At 42.7% G+C, this 21,557-nt stretch overlaps 1 protein-coding gene across 1 annotated transcript in view; it reads left to right on the top strand.

Moving 5' to 3' along the window:
* Positions 1 to 21,557, top strand: part of ANK3 (ankyrin 3) — a 190,115-nt gene that overhangs the window by 45,491 nt on the left and 123,067 nt on the right. The window contains exon 2 of the mRNA XM_081329703.1: positions 19,073 to 19,174. Coding sequence (XP_081185829.1) covers positions 19,073 to 19,174 — 102 coding nt within the window. The remainder of the gene's footprint in view (positions 1 to 19,072; positions 19,175 to 21,557) is intronic.

Genomic DNA, 21,557 nt, shown 5'->3' on the forward strand with positions numbered 1-21,557 from the left:
AAACCCATGATCTCCATTTTTATACTTTGTAAATTATTGCACAATCTTGAATACCTTTAAACTGACCCAGGCTCTGCCCATTTTCTCTGCTAAAGGCTTTCTAGGCATTTCCCCTGCAGCCATGGGTGTTCTCGTGTTTTCGTTCTTTTCTTCCTTCCATGAATGAGGTTTGGGGGGGCGGAGGGTTTCAACGGCCTTTCCACTGTTTTGGAATCCAAGAGTTCAGAAGTGTAATGGTTTTGATAAGTGGCTTTTGCTCATTGTGCACCAGTTTTTCTGTTCGTGATATTTGGGAGCAAGCAGCATTGGTTGAATAGCAAAGAGAGTAAAGAATTAGTTAGCATCCCATATTTTCAAGTGGTTCAGAAAGTTATCTCCCTTGTCCTGGACTCCATTTTTGTTAATTAACACCAGCTTGCTAACTGAGTGTTAAAGAAGGCAGAGGAAGTGGGTGGGCCAAGGCTCATTCACTGGAAGAATCAGCTCAGATAACACAATGGACTCCTTGAAGGATACCTTTTCTGAGTTGCCCAAGAGCCGTGGTGGCGAACCTATGGCACGTGTGCCACAGTGGCATGCAGAGTCCTCTTTGTGCGCATGCGCGCCATCGCCTCAGTCTTAGGCCTTCAGCTGGGTTTTATAAAACCTTTTTGCACCATGTGCAAAAAAAAGAGGTTCAATCAATCAATTTCAACTTCTCATGGGGAAAAAAAAGATCTTGCAAAGTTGGAATTGATTGATTGAACTTTTTAGTCCCACCCAGTCTGCCGTTACCACCGCAGCCATGCCCACCCAATGGGCCACACCCAGCCAATGGGCCACACCAACCCAGCACCCGACGATACATAAGTGGGGTTTGGGTTGCAGTTTGGGCACTCGGTCTCTAAAAGGTTCACCATCACTGTCCTAGAGGGAGATGGAAGCCATAACGTCCCATTTTTCCATTGCTGGAGAAGGATCCTTTTCTGGATAGAGTGATGGATTTTATTTATGTGGCCATGTAGCATGGTCATTGCTCACCATCTCAGCATTGAAGGTCGCCCATCCAGGTTGGTTTATGTGGCCCCGTTGCTCTTCAATTCTTTCATCAAGTTCACATTTATGAGCTGAAAGCCCCATCCCTTGTAACTCCAACTAACAAAAATGTTGGAATAAGAGATACCTGAATGTTTCCCCATATGGATTCTGGGTGTGATGAACATGTGGCACTTGGATGCCTTTTGCTGTGAGGGCTTTCCAAGTCCATGCAAATGGGCCAAGAAGAACAATGGAAAAAAGAAAATGAATGAAGCAGTTGTCCAATAACCAGCTGAGAAGTTTGTCCCCCTTCAAATCCTTCATTGCCAAAATGACACAGCTGCACACAGCAAGAGCAGATGCAGATGTGACCAACTGACTGGGTCCTCTGGGATAACATATCCTCCAACCCCAGGTAGTTGAGCACCTGCTCTTCATTTAGCCTCTTGTTACTAATATTTTCACAGCTTTTCAGACAGGTGCACCAGAGCGTGGGCTGCCTTACTTCTTCCAGACCTGTCTTCCCTCCTTTGCAGACTCCTCACAAGCATCCAAGAGTAATTCCCACCTCACCCAACATCCCTGGCCTTTTTTCAATATCCGTTTCCTAGACTGCATTCTAAGTGACCCCAATAGAAATCTGTTGAACAGGATGATCTGCACAATGTCAACATTGGATAAAGCAAAACGCACAAAGATTCAATGAGTCATGTATTCCCTAATTTTCAAGGCTGACTGTAAATCAAGGATGTGGATCCCTACCAAAGCTGGACTTGCCTTGGTGGTGGGTTGCTTTAAACAGGGCAGCAGCAAAGGGTAGCAGTCATAGTGGTTGAAAAAGTCCCTTTCAGGGATTACTGACCTGCTACAAAAAATGAAAGGGACGCGGTGGCTCAGTGGATTAGGACGCTGAGCTTGTCGATCTGAAGGTTGGCAGTTTGGCGGGTTGAATCCCGAGTGCCGCGTAACAGAGTGAGCTCCTGTTACTCGTCCCAGCTTCTGCCAACCTAGTAGTTCGAAAGCACGTAAAAATGCAAGTAGAAAAATAGGGACCACTACGGTGGGAAGGTAACAGCGTTCTGTAACAGCATTCCGTGCGCCTTTGGCGTCTAGTCATGCTGGCCACGTGACCACGGAGACGTCCTTGGACAAGTGCTGGCTCTTCGGCTTTCAAACGGAGATGAGCACCGGCCCCTAGAGTTGGAAACGACTAGCACGCATGTGCAGGGGAACCTTTACCTTTACCTTTTTACAAAAATCAGGACATAACAAACAGGGTTTGGGTTTTGCTCCAGTGAAGCTGTTTGGGGCCACAGCTGAAAGCGTCAGATTGCCTAACAACTGGGACAGGCACAATAAGGCTCTGTCCCTTGAACAGTTCAGACTCCAGCCTGGGTTTCTGGCCCTGCTTTTAGAGGTAGACAGTGTTTACGATTAAATTTTAAAGACACTATTTGGAAGAATGCAGTTTAAAATCCTGTGTGAAGAGCATACGACGTGGCTTATGGAACAGCTTGTGGGAGAAGGAGCTTCTCCTTTGTTCTGCAGATTCGTATTCGTAATCCTGCCATTTGGACTATCAGCGCATGGACAGAAACGTGGACTTCTAAGTACAGTGTTTCTCAATCTTGGCAGGTTGAATATTCTCTACCCATTTTCAAGTTGCCAGTGTGGGAAGTCAGCCTCCCACCTCACCCCCGAGAAGGCAATATGAAAAGGGCAGAATATTATATTTCCTCAAAGGATCTTAAAGAGGCAGAAAAGCTTGCCCCGTTTTTCTTAATAGCCCCAAGTCTCCCTCCCCCAAGCAGAAACCAGCTCTGTAGAAATCCAGATGTAAATAATCCATTCAGGAAGGTTGAAGCTAGAAGATTAAGAAGACAAAGACACTTAAAATCTACATACCCCACCCAAGCTTTAAGACAAGACATAATAGGATTAACCCACAGATGCCAAAGGGACACACTCAGACTCAGGTCAAAGTACATGACACAGGAAATACAAAGCCTCAAACAGGAACAGGAAATAACTCCAAACCAAAGCCCAAGAGGGTATAAAACCCACTCCCTACTACATGTGGTCTCTCTTTTCTTCCAGAGCCATCTTCCTATCTGGATCTCCTCTTCAATAAACTGCAACCTTCTCTCTAAAGCAGTCACCATGTTGTTTATTCCTGGCTTGGACTGAACCATGATGAAGGCTTTTCCTTCAACAGCAAAGTTGAGAAATGCTGTTCTGATACAAAGACTGGATAATCACAAGGAGTTGCATCCAGGGAAACTCCTTTAAAATACTCCAGGGGAAGATAGTTTCATTCTGTGACCATCCTCAATTGTTCTTCACCAACTTGGTGCCTTATACCAGGGCTTTTCAACCAGTGGTACGTGTACCACCTGTGGTACATTGGCACCTAGCAAGCGGTATGCAACCATCCTAGAAAAGTGGTAGTGGGGGAGGGGAATGAGCTGAACTGGTGTCAGCACCGCACAAGCCTGAGCGAGAGACGGCTGGAGCTGCAGGGCTGTCAGGGCTCAGTGGAAGCACCAGGATCAGCGCCAGAATCCAGCTGGAGCTCAGCGCTGGTCCTGGTGCTTCTGAGCCCAGAAGAAGCGCCGATCAGCTGGAATGTTGCAGCATCTCCAGGGTCTTGTGATTTACATTCAGATGCTTGGCAACTGATTCATATTTATGACAGTCACAGTGTCCCAGGGTCATGTGAAGTGACCAAAACCTGCTGCAACCACCCAGCAGATGGGGGAATAAAAACCAAACACCCCACCCACCCCACCCCCGCTGCCAATCCTCAACAGAATTGTTCACAACAATGAAAACCTCGGACAGGAGGAAGAGCGCCGCCAGGCGGGCAGGCAGGTGTCTTGCTCGGCTGTGGCTTGGTGGGCACTTTTTTCAGTGCCATTGTAACTTCAAACAGTCACTAAGCGAACTGTTGTAAGTCGAGGACTACCTGTACTTCATCACTTTTTTCCTTTTTTTTTTTTTTGGTCATCAAGTTTTTGACACTTTGCTAGGTGACTGGTGATACACGGGTGTTGCCATATCCTAAAAGCGGTACAATGGGTGAAAAAGTTGAAAAGCCCTGCCTTATACAGATACATGGGGCTTTCCCATGCTTCTTTAGGATGATGGGAGTTGGAACTCAAAAGGAGTTCCTTGGGAAAGAAGAGGCAGCTATAAACCAAACTGCTTTGGTTTTCAAGGGTTAATAGAGAAATGCAAAATGCATGTTCTTAGAATGCAGAACGACAGACTGGCCTTTATTCCTTGGATAGAATTCTATTTCTTTGTTCTTTGTATGACTTCGCTCATGTTCTGACGCATCTGTATTTTTTCCCCTTCCCCCAGTAATGAAGTATATGGCATGCTGTAACCCTGGCCTGACTGTCCAGGAAAGTCGCAAAAGTGTAAATTATGCACTCCAACACCTGCTGTTTCATTTTTCTGATCCATTGGAAACCAAAGTGTCATTTCATTTTCTTGGGGTGTTTGTCAGAATTTCCTGGGAAGTTGTTGTTGTTGTTGTTAGTTGCGAAGTCGTGTCCGACCCATCGCGACCCTATGGACAATGTTCTTCCAGGCCTTCCTGTCCTCTACCATCTTCTGGAGTCCATCTAGGCTCACGCCTACTGCTTCAGTGACTCCATCCAGCCACCTCATCCTCTGTCGTCCCCTTCTTCTCTTGCCCTCAATCTTTCCCAGCATTAGGCTCTTTTCCATTGAGTCCTTCCTTCTCATTAGGTGGCCAAAGTATTTGAGTTTTAGCTTAAGGATCTGGCCTTCTAAAGAGCAGTTAGGGTTGATCTCCTCTAGGACTGACCGGTTTGATCGCCTTGCAGTCCAAGGGACTCGCAGGAGTCTTCTCCAGCACCATAGTTCAAAGGCTTCAATTCTTTGGCGCTCAGACTTTCTTATGGTCCAGCTTTCACTGCCATACATTGCAACTGGGAAGACCCCAGATTTGATAAACCCTGAATTTGAATGAGCTAGCTGGGGTGGGTGGGTGTTGGAGGAAAGTACCCAGGGGGCTTTAAATATGCAAATAGAAGGACCTGCCTTTATGCTGACAACACCACATTCAACTGATATTGAGCCTCATTGATCCATCATCCATCTCTGGGACCAGCAGGAGAGTCAGCACTTTCCAAAATTCCTTCCCCATGAAGGGAGGGGGGGCACTCACTTGCACCAGTAGTGATGAGTCACCTTTCACTGCTGGGGGAGGAGCCCAGAATGATTTCTTGGGGACATGAACAGCTTCCATGACAAGCGATCCTAATTCATCTTAGTTTTGATTATTTCAGTTTATCCAGAAGCATCCTTTGCTTCTGAAAGCTTTGCTTTTATGTTCTCGGGAGTTCAGAGTTTGTCGTAGCAGGAAGACAGGCAGAATTTCAGATCTTTCCATTTCTTCAGGCCATTATTCATGATCTCTCTCTTTTCTCTCCTCCCTCCCTGGATTCTACCATCTTCAGTGTATGGGGGGAGGGGGAATTAGAAAGGATCCATAGGCACCCTCATTTTGCTCTTCATGGAACCGGAGACAGAGGTTCCCTTTCCCACATGTGTGGGTGATGGTGCCTTCCAGAATGAAGGTTGGAGCTAGTTTTTGTGCTGAGCTGTCAGCAGCTGCAGCAGAGGTGGAGGGAGGAGGAGGAGAAGGAGGTGGCGGAGGCCCTCCAGTTTTATGATCCTCCTGACAAATGTGGGCCTTGGCTAGAATGCAAGTCATTTGCTGCTTGGCAGCAGGTCAGAAAAACCTCCAGTCCGTAGAGAAGTTGCCTTTCGCTGGGCTGGTGCTGGACACCCCCACGTAGCCCTGGGGGTGAAGCTTGTAGCCCCTTGCTTCCTTCACAGCCATGTGGCTCCATTTCTCTGGCTGGGGTTTTAACAGCAACTTGTGCTTTGCAACCTGTTGGGCAGATCTAGAGGTGGGTGGGTGGGTGGGACTCAGCACAGTGCTCTTTGGAGACCGGTCTTCTGAATTTTTTTTGCTGGACCTCAGCTTTCTCAGAGTGAGGAAAGGGGTAAAAAAAAACACACCCTGCATGAGGGCCTGTCAGTTTGCAAGGAAGGAAGATTCTTCCATCAGAACATAGTTTAGGATCCAGGAATATACCAAAGGGCATTGTTTGGACATGGGAGGTGGGTGGACAATTCACAGCCTTTCAGACTTTGTTTTGCAGATTGTAGAGCAAGGGGTCCCCAACCCCTGGTCTGTGGACTGGCACTGGTCCACAGCATGCCAGCAAGCGGGCCAAAACAAATAAGCAAAGTTCCATCCTCGGGATGCAGGCAGTATTCAAAGACACACACACACACACCCACACACCGGTCCATGGAAAATCTCCATGGCACCGGTCCCTGGTGCCCAAAAGGTTGGGGACCTCTGTTCTAGGAGGCTCAAAATTCACAATTTTATATTTTTCTTTTTAAAAATTATTTGCCAAAATAGGAGGCAGCATCTCCAAAACGAGGATAAAAATGTCTGATAATGCTGCCATAGCCTCACTGACCAACACTGCAGCAGCCCTCAGAGCCCGTAAGTGTGACTCCTGGTTGCAAAGAGGCTTCCTGCTCATGGGAAGAATCAACACTGATGTCCCACTGATGCACATTTAAGGGGGGCATCAGATGATGGACCTTTCCTTATGAAGGACATTTCCTGCCTGACTGAGAACATGATGGGAATGAATTACCTGCTAGAGGGACCCTTTGTTCTGACCCGGCAAAAGTCATCGGATGTCCTCCTGTCTCTGATGGAATGAAAGACCTTTATTTGAGCCTTTAATCAGTTTAAATAACATAAAGTAACATGAAATAAGATAAAGTAAACACAGCCAAAGGGACGTGGTGGCTCAGTGGGTTAGGACGTTAAGCTTGTCGACCAGATGGTTGGCAGTTTGGCGGGTCGAATCCTGAGTGCCGTGTAACAGAGTGAGCACCTGTTACTTGTCCCAGCTTCTGCCAACCTAGCAGTTCGAAAGCACGTAAAAATGCAAGTAGAAAAATAGGGACCACTACGGTGGGAAGGTAACAGCGTTCCGTGCACCTTTGGCGTCTAGTCATGCCGGCCACATGACCACGGAGACGTCCTCGGACAAGCGCTGGCTTCCTTCCTGCTTCCTTCTGGGCTTTCCCACTCAAATACTGACCAGACCTGAACTTCCAAATCCAAAAATGCCAGCCAGCTGATGCCTCCTGCAGAGACAAGACCCAAAGGTTTCCATTAAATTAATCCTTTCCTCTTATTTTGCCCAATATGTAGCATCCTCACTCCATCCTTGAGTGATTCTTTGCCACCTTTATTCGCTTCCAATAAAATTGACTCATGACAGTTATGACAAGTCCAAAAATATAAAGAAAAAACCCCACCGTATACAATATAGTAAATGTCCAAGGAGGGCAACAGGGATAGAATAATGAAAAACATCACTGCAATTGTGCAACACAACCTCCTCTTTTATATCTGTGCCATGACATCACATACAAATAGGAGAGGAAACGTCCCTTTTGACTTTCTGACAAAAGCAGTAACATCAGATGCAGATGTCCCCGTAGTCAGCTGTCAAATACCACGAAGCACCAGCTTTTATTGCTGATAGATCTGAAGTCCTGTCGTGAAATATGCACTCTAGATTCATTCATTGAATTAAATTATAACATTATTTGTTTGGTTTTCACTTGGTATCAGATGTAATTTGTAAACCATGATACATGCATTAATGTGTTGTGTGAACCAAGCCAGTTTTAATTTGTTCTGCAAACCATGTCTAAAGAAACTATGAGATCTCATAGTTTCAAATATCCTGAGGATGTCTGCTAAATGTTTTGATCTCAGTATTTACAAACAATAGCAACAACAACAACAACAACAGAATTTGAAGGACCCTGGAGAACTTCTAATCCAATCTCCTGCCCAGGCAGGAAACCCTATTCATTTCAGACAAACGATTGTCTAATCTCTTCCTAAAAATCTCTAGTGTTGGTGCACCCACTACTTCTGAAGGCAGGCAGTTCCACTGGTTCATTGTTCTCACTGTTAGGAAATTCCTTTGTAGTTCTAGGTTGTTTCTCTTCTCGATTGGTTTCCATCCATTGCTTTTTATTCTGCCTTCTGGTGCTTTGGAGAATAAAATGACCCCCTCTTCCTTGTGGCAGCCCCTTAAATATTGGAACAGTGCTATCATCTGCTATCAAAGCAGAGCAAAGTGGTTTGAGTTACAGTTATAAGAACAAAGAAGTGAAAGAAGAAAGAAGTAGAGTTGCTTGATCAGTGATTTTTCATACCAGGAACGAGAAATTGCTGTGGACGTGTGGCTTATATATGCATGAAGATTCTGACATGTGTACAGTATATAGGATGGTCCAAGGCACAAGACCTGCCAGTCTCGCTTGCTGTCCAGACTGGGGGATATTTGCTTGGAAAGTCCATCTTCTGTCTTAAATTTCAGCAGGGAAGGGAAGCACCACGTGGTGCCTTTCTGCCTTTCCCATGGGGCAGGTGGTTTCATTGTAAAAAAAATAAAATAACTGGGCACCAGTATTTGGCAACGAATAGCAAAAATATTTCCACTTCCCAGATATTCTCTTACTAACCCCCAAAGGCAAAAGAACATATTAGTACTGTATGAAGAGTTACTTCTAAATTAGTAAATTCATCTGATATTCTGGCACAAGTTGGATAATGCATTTATTTGGTTTTAGAAGGATGATTGAACCATGATATTATGTTTTATAAAGTATGGTTTATATCACTAAGCATTGCCATGGTCTCACAAACTATGGTTTTATTGTGAAAAGTTGAGTCTTGTTGGTTTATACTCTTCCACCTCCTTCCTTTTACTAGGCAGTTGCTTCTGTTTGAACAACCATAGTTTGTTGTTTTAGATCAGGGGTGTCAAACTGCCGGCCTGCAGGCCGGACGCGTCACCAGGAAACCACGCCCACCCTATTGCCGGCAATGGGGAAAAAGCTCCGATACGTTGCACGACGTCATGTGACGTCGCAAGTTTGACTTGTGTTTTAGATGCAGTCAACAAACTGTCAGCTAGACTGGTTGCCAGTGTGCTTCCATGTTGAATTTAAGGTCCTGGTGGTCTCACCCCTTCAAGGCATGGGGCCAGATTATTTGCAAGACTGCCTTTCTCTGAGGGGCGCCTTCCCATCCCATCAGGTTGGGCAGGAGAGGCATGTTCTGGGCTCCATCGATTGCAGAGATGAAATTGGCCCTGTCTCTGGTTGGGCCTTCTCAAGGCCCTAAGATGTGGCTGTTTCCTCCCTATGGGAATTGGACTCCCTGTGAAGTGGTTGCATTGAGAGTTCTTATTGTTTTTATCTTCATGGCCGATTGTGTGTTCAGTTTGTATTTTTTGCTTCTTAGTTGTTGAGACACTAAATAAACAAATCTTAGCACATTTCGAAACCATTCAGCTTCCAACTTTAGGAAAAAGTTCCACATCACAATTTAGGATCGAGCTGTCACTGTGGGAGCAAAAAATAAATTTAAACTCTCTTGGTCTTTATTTATTTATTTTTTATTACAAAGTTTTACAGATACATTTTAAACATAAAACCTATCCCTCCCCCACCCCCACCCAGTTTCCCCTGCCTCCCCCTCCCCCCCAACTTCCCAGAGCATAATACAGGGTATTAACCCTAACAATCTTAAACTATAATATGCTAACTAGCTATAATAACACTAAATCCTATCGCACTTTAACTCTCCTTAAAAGTAACTAAATAATAACAAATCTTATAAATCTAATACTTATTAAAATGCTAAATGAAACTTTTTAGTCCCATATTTATTCTGAATATAATCAATCCATCTTCTCCATTCCAAGATATATCTTTGTTGTGAATGGTCTTTCAAATATGCTGAAATTTTTGCCATTTCTGCCAGGTTCGAAACTTTTAAAGTCCATTCTTCTATAGTAGGCAGTTCCTCCTTCTTCCAATATTACGCTACCAAAAGTCTTGCTGCCGTTATTAAATTCAACATCAATTTAGTTTCTATAGCAGTACAGTCTATAATAATACCCAGCAAAAATAATTGTGGAGAAAACTTTATCTTTTTCTTAAATATCTTCTGCATATTCCACCAAATTTTAATCCAAAAAGCTTTAACTTTTTTTACAAATCCACCATATATGATAATACGTTGCATCATCACAACCACACCTCCAGCATTTAGGCTGATAATTTGGATACATACATGCCAATTTCTTAGGATCTAAATGCCATCTTGTAAAAATTCTCTCTTAAATTTTGTGCCTGTGTAAATTTTACATTTCTGACCCAGATTGTTTCCCAAGTATCCATCGTTATTGGTTCTTGAATATTCTGGGCCAATTTTATCATACAATCTTTAACAAGTTCCGTTTCTGTGTCTATTTCTATCAATGCATTATATATCCTTCTTATATGTGCAGGACTTTGATCTCTAATTTGTTTAACCAAATTTTCATCTACTATGGAAATACCAATTTTCTGATCCTGTTTCCATCTAGCTTGTAACTGCCCATACTGGAACCAAGTTTGTACTATCTTTTCTTCTTTTAAAATATTAAATGGCTTTAATTGCCATACATTTCTTTCCAATCTAAGAATTTCTTTATATGTAATCACATCATGCTTAAATCCCACGCTTATATTTTCTATCGCATGTTTAGGTATTGCCCAAATTGGAATTTTAAAATTCAACTTATAACGATATTTTTTCCAAACTTGCAACAGGGCATATTTTAATATATGTGTCTTAAAAACATTATCCACTTTTTTGTCACGTACATCTTGCATTATCTTAAGTCTCTTGGTCTTTATTGTATCTGCAGAAACCTGAGCTTTTCTGTGTACTTCTGTCAGCTTCAGTCATGGTGGATTGTGGTTTTCTCTGTCACAAATGGTTTTAACAAATCAGAGGTAGAATTAATGTTGTAATCAATTATTGAAGTAATAAATACCTTCAAGTTTATTTCCCATTCTTGAATGAAATAGTATCAGGCTACCATTTTTTAGTTCTGGTGCAATTGGATACCCCACAGGCCAATGTGTTGTATTCTATTCTATTCTATTCTATTCTATTCTATTCTATTCTATTCTATTCTATTCTATTCTATTCTATTCTATTCTATTCTATTCTATTCTATTCTATTCTATTCTATTCTATTCTATTCTATTCTATTCTATTCTATTCCTATTCAATTCCAATTCCAATTCCATTCCATTCCATTCTAATTCTATTCTGTTCTGTTCTATTCTATTCTATTCTATTCTATTCTATTCTATTCTATTCTATTCTATTCTATTCTATTCTATTCTATTCTATTCTATTCTATTCTATTCTATTCTATTCTATTCTATTCTCTCTCTTTCACACCTGCCAATGCCACTGATTCTTCAGGCAACTGAGAAGGCGGACTCCAGTCTATCCAACTCATCCATGACGTTGTTTCCCCAGGTTTAAAATGCTCCTCCCCCCTTTTTTTTGACAGCATGCAGGCTGAGTAAATGTCAGTCTCTGGTTGTGTTGCTTCTGGAAAACTAACACAATCTGCATCCTTTCCTGGAGAACAGCTGGTCAACAGCATCCCGGAAGCTCATTTCAGGAGTGACCCCTGCCTGCTGGGCCTTGTTACCCGCTGATTTGGAGGCTATTTTTGGTCCTCCTCATCCCAGGCTTACGCAGCCCGGAAAGGGCTCAAGATTACAATTCAGGGAGGCATCTCCAGGATGTCTCTTGGTGCTCCTAGCCAGACCCCGACCTGCCTTCCCATTCTTTAGAAATAGTTGGAGAAGTAGCCTATGAGGCCACGCTGGCTGGCTTTGTTGCTTTCTGTTTGGCAGCTATTTTTGGCTGATAAGCCGTGTGCAAAGTGTTAACTAATTGAATCATCATGTTTCACATTTGACCACAGAAAATGGCAGTGGAAGAGGGAGAGGGCTCCGTGGACCAAGTAAGCCTGTGCAGATGCTGTCATAAGCTTGGTTTTAAGGTTTATTTCTCTGTACTTGTGTGGCGGTAACGAGTTAATGCTATTTTTATTGTGGTTGTTCTCATTCTTGACCGAAAGAGGAATCTTCCTGGTTTGCAGGTAAATGTGGGCGTAGATCTGTTTGCTTCATTTTTTTGAGTGTTTTTTTCCCCAAGGTTTACCTCTAAAGCAAGTCAGTCAAAGTTTAGTTCTCTGTCCTCTGTTTCCCCACCCTCCAAAACGTTGCAATGGGGCATTCTGTTTACTGCCTAGAAGGTGCTTGGAAGAAATGTAAAAGGATATGTTTGTGTCAAAGAAAAGGCCTAAAATACCTCTGATGCACATCCTATTTTCCTTGTGTGGTCTTTCTTGAGAGAGCTCGGAAGAAAATCTATAAAAGAATTGTGCCTGATTTAGCCGGAATGCACATTGTTAAGAAGACGCTAGAGCTGCTGAAGGGAAAGTTATAAAATCTGCCAAGAGTGAGAATCCTGGATGACCTTCTAGATTAAACCTGGGTGAAAGTGGGATTCTTTGTCCAATTCTTCAAATGATCCGTAGAGCATGAATCTCTAAACTGTATAATAACCTACTTTGGCAATGAGTGAGAAGGCTGGGATTGCAGGGGAACATTAAGTATTTCCCCTTTGCAGCAGCCTGACTTTCAAGGCTCAATCACCCTGAGTGAAGTTTGTTATCCACTGGTATTACTGATATGAGGATAAGGACTTTTCAGAGAACAACGATGATGTCCTTGGGTAATAAAAATATTTCAGAATGAATACAACTGTATTTTCTTATGCAACTTCATGGCAATTGCAGCAAAATATCCAGTATGAATAACTGGGTAGAATAAATGCTGGTTTTATGACTAGTGTTATGATATTCATGCATCTTAACATACATGTGTACATGCACGTGCTCAGTGGATCTATGCTAAGGATGGCACGTGGTGATGGATCTATAGCTCTTTCCCAGATGTTCCACGCAGATGTCTTATTAGTGATAGGGAGTTCCCCTGATGAAATTGTGGGGGTTGCTCTGCAGGAAAAGTGTTAGTATATTCAAGAAAAGAAAAGAAACGCTTAAGGAACTTGTATACAAAAGAGGTTGTGGCGATGTTCAATTTAGCTTGACTCCCAGTGATTGTCTGAACCGAGACATTTTAAAGATAGAAGAGTATCTTACAAGGCGTTTCTAATCTTTTCTTGCAAGCTAAAGGAGATACCACTAGGGGCAGCCTGTTAGTCATTTATGGCAGGGGTCCTCAACAACCCCCCCCCCCCGGTCCATGGAGCAGTATCAGGGCACAGCATGCCAGCAACTGGTCTTCACAAACAAGCAAAGCCCCATCCATGGGATGCAGGCAGCACACGCCCCCTCCAGTCCGCGGAAAAAACTTCTCTCCATGTAACCAGGTACCTGGTGCCCAAAAGGTTGGGGACCTCTGATTTATGGCATTTACAGTATTGCTCTGCAGAGCTTTTTATGCCACCTACTGGTGGGACTCCAAAGTTTCTGTGTCTTCTTTGTTGCCACCTAGTGGTCATCTTGCTAAGACCCCTAACCCAGAAGCTGTGGGCCAGGAGAGGTTTGGAGGCACGTCCATGTGTAGAGGGAGTGGACTTAGACAAGAAGAAAGGGCTTGGACTTTTGCTCATAAGCAGACTGAAGCATGTTGCTATTTTTTTCCCCCTGCCTAAAAACAGAATACTGATGAAAGGGAAAGAGGCTATTGTTTTTAAGGTGAAATACTACCGGAATATCTTTCTTTCTTTCTTTCTTTCTTTCTTTCTTTCTTTCTTTCTTTCTTTCTTTCTTTCTTTCTTTCTTTCTTTCTTTCTTTCTTTCTTCCTTCCTTCCTTCCTTCCTTCCTTCCTTCCTTCCTTCCTTCCTTCCTTTCTTTCTTTCTTTCTTTCTTTCTTTCTTTCTTTCTTTCTTCTAGTTAGCACTGCTTCTGTTGGCTCTTAACTTACAGGCTTAAGAGTCTATTTCTTATTTATCAGCGTTTGCTGGGTCCTTAGGTGTATAAAAAGGCCGAGCATGCAAAAGAAAAGTGAAGCAAGATTTCTGAAGGCCTTCTGCCTTTCCACCCAAAAACATCCCAATTTGAGGCCAGCTTGCTTGTAAAAGATTTCCTGGTGGATCAGATTTCTGGCCTTCTGCATGCTGAAGCTGGGGTGTCAGGCTGCCCGTCCTGTCTGCCTGCCCTCAGTGGAATGTGTACAGAAGGGCTGGGTTGAGGCTGACATGATCCTGCCCTATGCAAAGGCTCTGAGAGTGCATTGACCTGCTCCCTCTTCATGGGCAATACTGCTGCTCTGGCATTTTACTAGCAACTCAGCAAACGCTGCATTCTCTCCCCCAGTGCACGGAGACATGGCGTGCACAGAGGACACCACGAACAACATAAGCTGAACCATGGCGAGGAGTGAATCCACAGGGGTACGGTACTTCTTTGCTTCTAGCAGTGAGTTGCGGTGAATAAGCATTGTAGATTTATGTTATGTAGGCTTCAAGTCCGCTAAAAGGTGCTGAAGGGAAGCCGTACCTAATCTATAGATTAAGGAGTTCTGCTTGGTAGCCCTTCGGAAGGATCCTTAATAGGGTGCAGCACACATTGTTGTAGCTACCAGAGATTTACGATGAGCAGGATACTCTGCGGATTGGGGTGCTTGTCAGATCAATTATAGACTACAATCAATAATTATATTGCTGGGAGATTCACTGGGATTAATAATTGAGATCAGAAGTGTTTAGGAAGCAGTGTTTTAAAAGATAAAGAATGTTGTGTGATGATTCACCCAAACCCAAAATTTATCTGTCTATCGAATTTTTTCCCCACCATCTAAAAAATGACAAAGCATTTAGGAGTGAAAGAAAGAGAAGGTATTTCCAGAATGGGTAGAGCTTGCTGTTACAAATACATCTTTTCCTGTAAAACCTAATCATACTCCCATACTCATTAACTGTGCTTTTTCCTCCTGTGGGCTAACTGGAATGCAGTTGGTCCTCTTCTTCAAAATACAGAGAAAGCACATGGCTGGCTTACTGTGTACCATTCAGGAATGCTAAAATTAAGCTACTGTTCAGGTGATGACAGACATAAAGCATTGCTAAGTATCCCAAATCGAGTTTTACTGTGCGTGAATAAAGAGGTTGCCTTTTTAAATTAAAGTGGAAAATTCAGAAGGAATCTTGAGTAACATCCATACCACTTATCCCCTTGCATACTATTGAAACTCCTCCTTAGCCTGTAAAAATGGGGAGTGCATGACCTTTGACCATATTAAAGCCACAAAGCCCACCCACCCACCCACTCCCCCCCTACACACTTTTTGTGGCCCTGGGAGCTCTTCAGCCGCCCTTCCCCAATTAAGCAACCATACAAAATATCTGTGATTGAGTTTTCTGGCATTATAAGGATTCTTTTATTGGTTTCAAGTATTTGTTATTGTTGTTGTTGTGTGTGTATGTGAGGGTCTGCCTTCAAATCAATTTAGAATCTTGGCAATTGTCTGGCAAGTCTCTAAAAGTTTCTTTGTAGCATTTTTGGAAGTGTTTTGTTCGGGCCTCCTTTTTTGTGGGGCAAAGAGAGAGGGATTGACCCAAAGTCGTCCAGGTGCTTATGTCCCTAAGGTGCAACTAGAACTCACAGTCTCCCAGTTTGGTGCCTTTATCACCACTCTTCCAAGCCTTAGATGAGGCTTAAGCCATTGTGATAACTCTATAACTCTATAGCTTCTTGAAGGTGGAACAGATTCAGACAATGCAGCCTTATGTGGCATGGAAAAGCACAGAACCTGGTATGATATGAAAAGCTTGCCCATAGGATGGCCGCTTGGCACTATTGTTGTTGATAGCTGCGAAGTCATGTCTGACCCATCGCGACCCTATGGACAACGTTCCTCCAGGCTGGCACTATTACATCCATGTAACTTCTTGATAAATGAGTTGTTTGCATTGACTTAATGTCCTACCTAAGTCTGCACTGACATACTTAAAAAGCTTACAACTTGCCCCAAAACTAGCAGAGTCAATGTTTGGTTGAGGAGACTTTGTCCCTAAGAGTAAGAAGATGCACATTGTGAAGCTACCAACTCTACCGCTTATTTGTCTGTTGATGTTGATGCTGAGATGTTGTGACACAAGCACAGTGGGGTAGTGCTTCCATCACAACAATAGGTTTTGTTATTTCAATGTCACTGTGGCTAGAAACAGCTTTGTTGAGTCAACTTATAGTTGGACTGCTCTAATGCACTTTAAACTGTCCTTGGAAGTGATATCTGGTCCAGAATGAGGTGGTATGGATAATGTTGGCATGCCTTGTTACCCCCAAGTGACCCCACTGCATTGCTTCCAATTTGTCTGCCAGGATTGTGTGCTCTGGGTTGTTCAATCAAACAATATTATTGTTTTAGACTCAGGACGTCTCTGTCACAGCACTTACCCCATGAACAAGATTCCCCCAGAGATCTGTGCCATTCCCACCTGGATGACATTCCAGATGTCTCTAAAAACTTGGATATTGTTGGCTCTGTTCAAGGGGCTGGGTTCAAGGGGCTGGGTTAAGATGCAAAGGGTTTTCTTTCAGTTGGTTCCTCTTTATTGTATCTTATTTTTAATGTAAATCACTCAGGGCCACGTTCTAAATTAAACAAACAAACCGCAGTTTCTAAATTTAACGTATGCGTGTGTCTGTTGTCTTTCTTCAAATAGCTTTATTGTACTTTTTGAATGTGAGAATGTTCAACCATGGAGAAATTCTGCAGGTGACTGACTTTTTCCTTTTACATTGTGTGTAGAAGCACCCATTTTATTCTGTGGTAGGAATTTCCTCCTCTTATGTAAGAAGAAAGGATCATATGAGTGCAAAGATTTCTTCACATCGAGCGTTGGTGGTCCAGGAGCAAGTTCATTCCTCCAAAATAAAGTTATTGCTCCTGTTCCGCAGGGAAATCAGAATCAGCTCCACGCTAGGACCGGAGCCAAAATGTGTCCTCATTGAGAACAATGAGATTATGCTAGAGATTTCCATGCACAACAGTGTTAAAATGGACCAGAGAGCACTCTTTTTGTAAATACAGGACAATGGAAGAGATTTTGAATGTTGAAATTAACACAAAAATTACTGCTATCATACACTGAATAGTATTTTGTTTCATTAATTATAAGAAAAATGTAATTTTTTTACCTTTTATGGTGAGAGTCAAAAATATTCCTTTGGGCTCCAGAGATTCTTGGTTGGCTGATCATGAGATCCTCCATGGCAAAGTCCTTTTGGTTTGGATAAAGTTCCATCAATCAATGGTTTTCAAACATTTCTCTCCCGATGTACTTACTGTAGCTTGCATGGAGCAAGCCGTGGTCGAAATTGTTCCTAAATGAACTTACCATTTAGTTCATTTAGTGATGGTTCAAAGTTACAACATCACTGGGAAAAGTGACTTACAACAAAAAAAGTCACACTTACAACCATTACAGCATCCCCAAGATCAAAATTCAGGTGGTTGGCAATATTTATGACAGTCACAGTGTCCTGCGGTTGTGTGATCGCTTTTTGCCACCTTCTGACAAGCAAAGTCAACGGGGAATCCAGATTCACTTAACAACCATGTTACTAATTTAACAACCGCAGAGATTCACTTAACAACTGTGGCAAGAAAGGTCGTAAAATGGGGCAAAACTCACTTAACTAATGTCACACTTAGCAACAGAAATTTTGAGCTCAATTGTGGTCGTAAACCGAGGACTGCCTGTACTTGCCTAAAAATGAATGAACCAAGCCAACAAACCATCTTCTACTACAATATTTTTTTTTAAAAAAACCCCGCAGAGGTTGGCTTCCTTGAGACATGGAAGCCTTAAAATGAATGGTGAAATTTAGGAGAAAGACTGGAGGTTTTGGTCGAGAGAATTTAGTTCCCGGACTTGCCAAATGGTAATTGTTGTGTGACCAGGAGTTTCCTTCTTATTGTTCTGAACCAGCCTGCTACCGGCCTTGCAATAAGGCAAACCCCTGTTCAAACAGTAGAGACTGGAGAGCGTCTAAGGCTGGAAAGCGTCTGCCAAGATTTATTACTCAAATAACAGAACAAGAAACAAAAACACTGGAACTTGAATCCTCAAACGGAAGGGTTGCTTTCAGCAACCAGCCCTTCCCCAAACACTCCTTTTATTTAGAGTTCAGGGCGTGGCCTCCCTGTGCCTCCTCCCGAGGAGTCCCACAGCCTTTCTCTGTTTGGTCCTGCTCGACTGCCTCCTGCGTCGGGCGTCCTTGAACAGGGCCAGCTGTGGGTCATCATCCTCCGCACTATTGGGCTCACGCAGCTGAGAAGAGGGCCCCGGCTGGGGGCTCTGCGAAGCCTCCAAGCCATCATCAGCCGGTTCGTCTTCCACACACTCCTCCTCCCCCTCATCTGAGTCATCCGAGACATCTGAGCCGGCTGCCGGACCCACAGGCTGGCCCTGAGTCACAACACTTATTTTCTTCTGTCAGAGAATAATGGCTACTATCGTACCTGTTCAGCCTCCAGTGCCAGGCAAGGTGCTACCTAAAATCTTTTTGCAGAAAAGCTACAGAATTCCTTTCCTGTTTCATTGAAGGGGTATCTAGCTGATATCTACATGGATGTTAATATTTTGTATTGCGAGTATCATAACGCAGCTTATACACAATGGGGAGTAATAAAATATTTGACAAAGCTTTGACAATCTAAATAACGAGTTATTAGCATTATGCTAATGCTCAACTTTGCTTCCAAATTTATTTATTTATTTATTTATTTTATTTAGATTTATATACCGCCCTTTCCGGAAGGACTCAGGGCGGTTTACAGGGCATTTAAAAAACAGTCAATACAAACGTTAAAACAAATTAAAAGAGATTAAATAGAACCCTGAGAAAATTAAAACCCAGTTAAAATTAAAATTAAAAATATTCTCAGATATGCAGATGAAGGATCTGGGTGTGATGGCCGGTTATATAAATCACAAAATTCAGATTTCAGCTCATGTTTGGTTTTCAAATTCTTTATCTTCTCTTCTTTCTCTTTCTCTTACAGTCTGACACCAACGCAAGCTACCTACGAGCAGCCCGAGCAGGCAACTTGGAAAAAGCTCTCGATTACTTAAAGAATGGAGTGGACATCAACATTTGTAATCAGGTTGTAGAAATATTTCATCAACACATATTTTGTTTTACTAGCCTATGTTTGTGTCTATGTCTTGAGAGCGCCTGTCCAAGAGTTCAGAACAACCGCTGCAGGATAAGCTAGGTGTTCTTCTTCCAAGGCTGGCTAGGGATTATGGGAATTGAAATCCAGCTCATTTAGAGGGCTTGAGGTTTGCTTAAGCAGTGAAAACAGCATATTTCATGTCCACTGGGCATCATTATTAGTGTTGCTACTACTACTGCTAATATTAATAATTCTGTGGTTACTAAACAAAAACTAAAATCGGTTTCTCCTAAAACAGTTGGGGAAAATATGTGGTAAGAAAGAACAGTGATATTCAGATATATTAAGGCTACAGTCGCATGCATCTAAACAGCCCCATCTAAACTAAAAAAAGAAGAAGAAATAGGGGAGACATAATAGTTCCTGTATCTGAGGGGCTGCCACAAGGCAGAGGGGGCCAGGTTGTTCAGCAAAGCAACAGAGGGAAGGATGAGAAACAATGGTTGGAAATTGAGTAGCAACCTGGAATTAAGGAGAAACTTCCTGACAGTGAGGACAATCAACCAGTGGAACAGCTTGCCCCAAAGATCATGGGTGCTCCATCACTGGAGATTTTCAAGAAAAGACTGGACAGTCAAGACAGTATAGGTTCTCCTGCTTGAGCAGGGGGCTGGACTAGAAGACCTCCAAGGTCCCTTCCAATTCTATTCTATTCTATTCTATTCTATTCTATTCTATTCTATTCTATTCTATTCTATTCTATTCTATTCTATTCTATTCTATTCTATTCTACTCTATTCTACTCTACTCTACTCTACTCTACTCTACTCTACTCTACTCTACTCTACTCTACTCTACTCTATTCTATTCTATGCCCCACTGAACCTCAATCTATCAGCTGGAAGAGACCTTGGAGGTCTTCTAGTCCAAACACCTGCTCAACCAGGACACCCTATACCATTTCAGACAGGTCTTTTCTTAAAAACCTCCAGTGATGGAGCGCCCATGATTTCTGGAGGCAACTTCTGTTCCATTGGTTAATTGTCTTCACTGTTAGGAAGTTTCTCCTTAATTCCAGGTTGCTTCTCTCTTTGATCAGTTTCCAACCATTGTTTCTTGTTCTGGTGAATAACGTGACTCCCCTTTTCTTTGTGGCAGCCCCTCAAATATGGAATACTGCTATCATGGCCCCCCAGTCCTTCTTTTCTCTAGACTGGCCATACTCAAGTCCTGCAGCTGTTATTCATATGTTTTTGTATCCAGCTTTTAATCATCTTAGTTGCTCTTCTTAGCACTTTTTCCAAAGTCTCAACATCTTTTTTGTAATGTGGTGACCAAAACTGGATGCAGTATTCCAGATGTGGTCTTACTAAAGATTTATAAAGCGGTGCTAATACTTCACATGATTTTGATACTATGCCTGTGTTTATACAACCAAGGATTGTATTAGCTTTTTTGGCTACTGCCGCACACTGCTGGCTCATGTTTAAGTGATCGTCTACTAGGACTCTAAGGTCCCTCTCACAGTTGCTGTTTTTGAGCCAGGTCTCACCTAATCTGTACTTATATCTTTGATTTTTCCTGCCTAAATGTAAAACTTTGCTTTTCTCCACATTGAAACTCATGTTGTTGGGTAGGGCCCATTGTTCAAGTTTGTCAAGATCTTTTGGGATCATGAGTTTGTCTTCTGTGGTGTTGGCTTTACCTGCCAGTTTAGTGTCATCTTCAAATTTGATGAGTTCCCCTTTTCCCCCCTCATCTAAGTTATTTATGAAGATATTGAAGAGTACTGGGCCTAAGATGGGGCCTTGTGGTACCCCACTGATTCCTCCCTTCCATGTAGATGTAGTACCACTAAGTAGTATTTTAAGGACCTAGTAGGATTTACTTCCCTAGATTGTATTTGAAGCTTCTAAAACTTCTCTCCAACTTGCCCTCATTCGGCTGCTACACTGTATTGTCTCCATCTTGCTTTAAAGTCAACCTAATGTGTGCCTATTGATGTGCGTAACGCACATTACGACTTGAAATTAACGCCGCTGGATTTTATGGAGATACACTAATACCAAACACAGGATTCCATCTTTGTTTGACAGGAGAAATTGCTTGGTTTTGATACAAGAGGCCTATTTGTACTGATTACAGATGAATTGGGTGCTGAGACTTCTATACAGAAAAGTACTTTGTCCTTTGATACTCTAGACATGGGGCATTCCCTTAAACTAGGAAGGCTGAAGCCACTAGAGTGCAGTTTTAGGAAACAAACAGGGCTTCCATCTGAGGAACTGTGCATAGGAGACCCATTTCAGTAGCATCTGAAAGGTGAAGCTCTCATTTGGAAATGAAAGTTTCCATAAGTTTGTGTTTCTGC

Source organism: Vipera berus (genome assembly GCF_964194415.1).
Source record: "Vipera berus genome assembly, chromosome: 5".
Classification (NCBI taxonomy): domain Eukaryota; kingdom Metazoa; phylum Chordata; class Lepidosauria; order Squamata; family Viperidae; genus Vipera; species Vipera berus.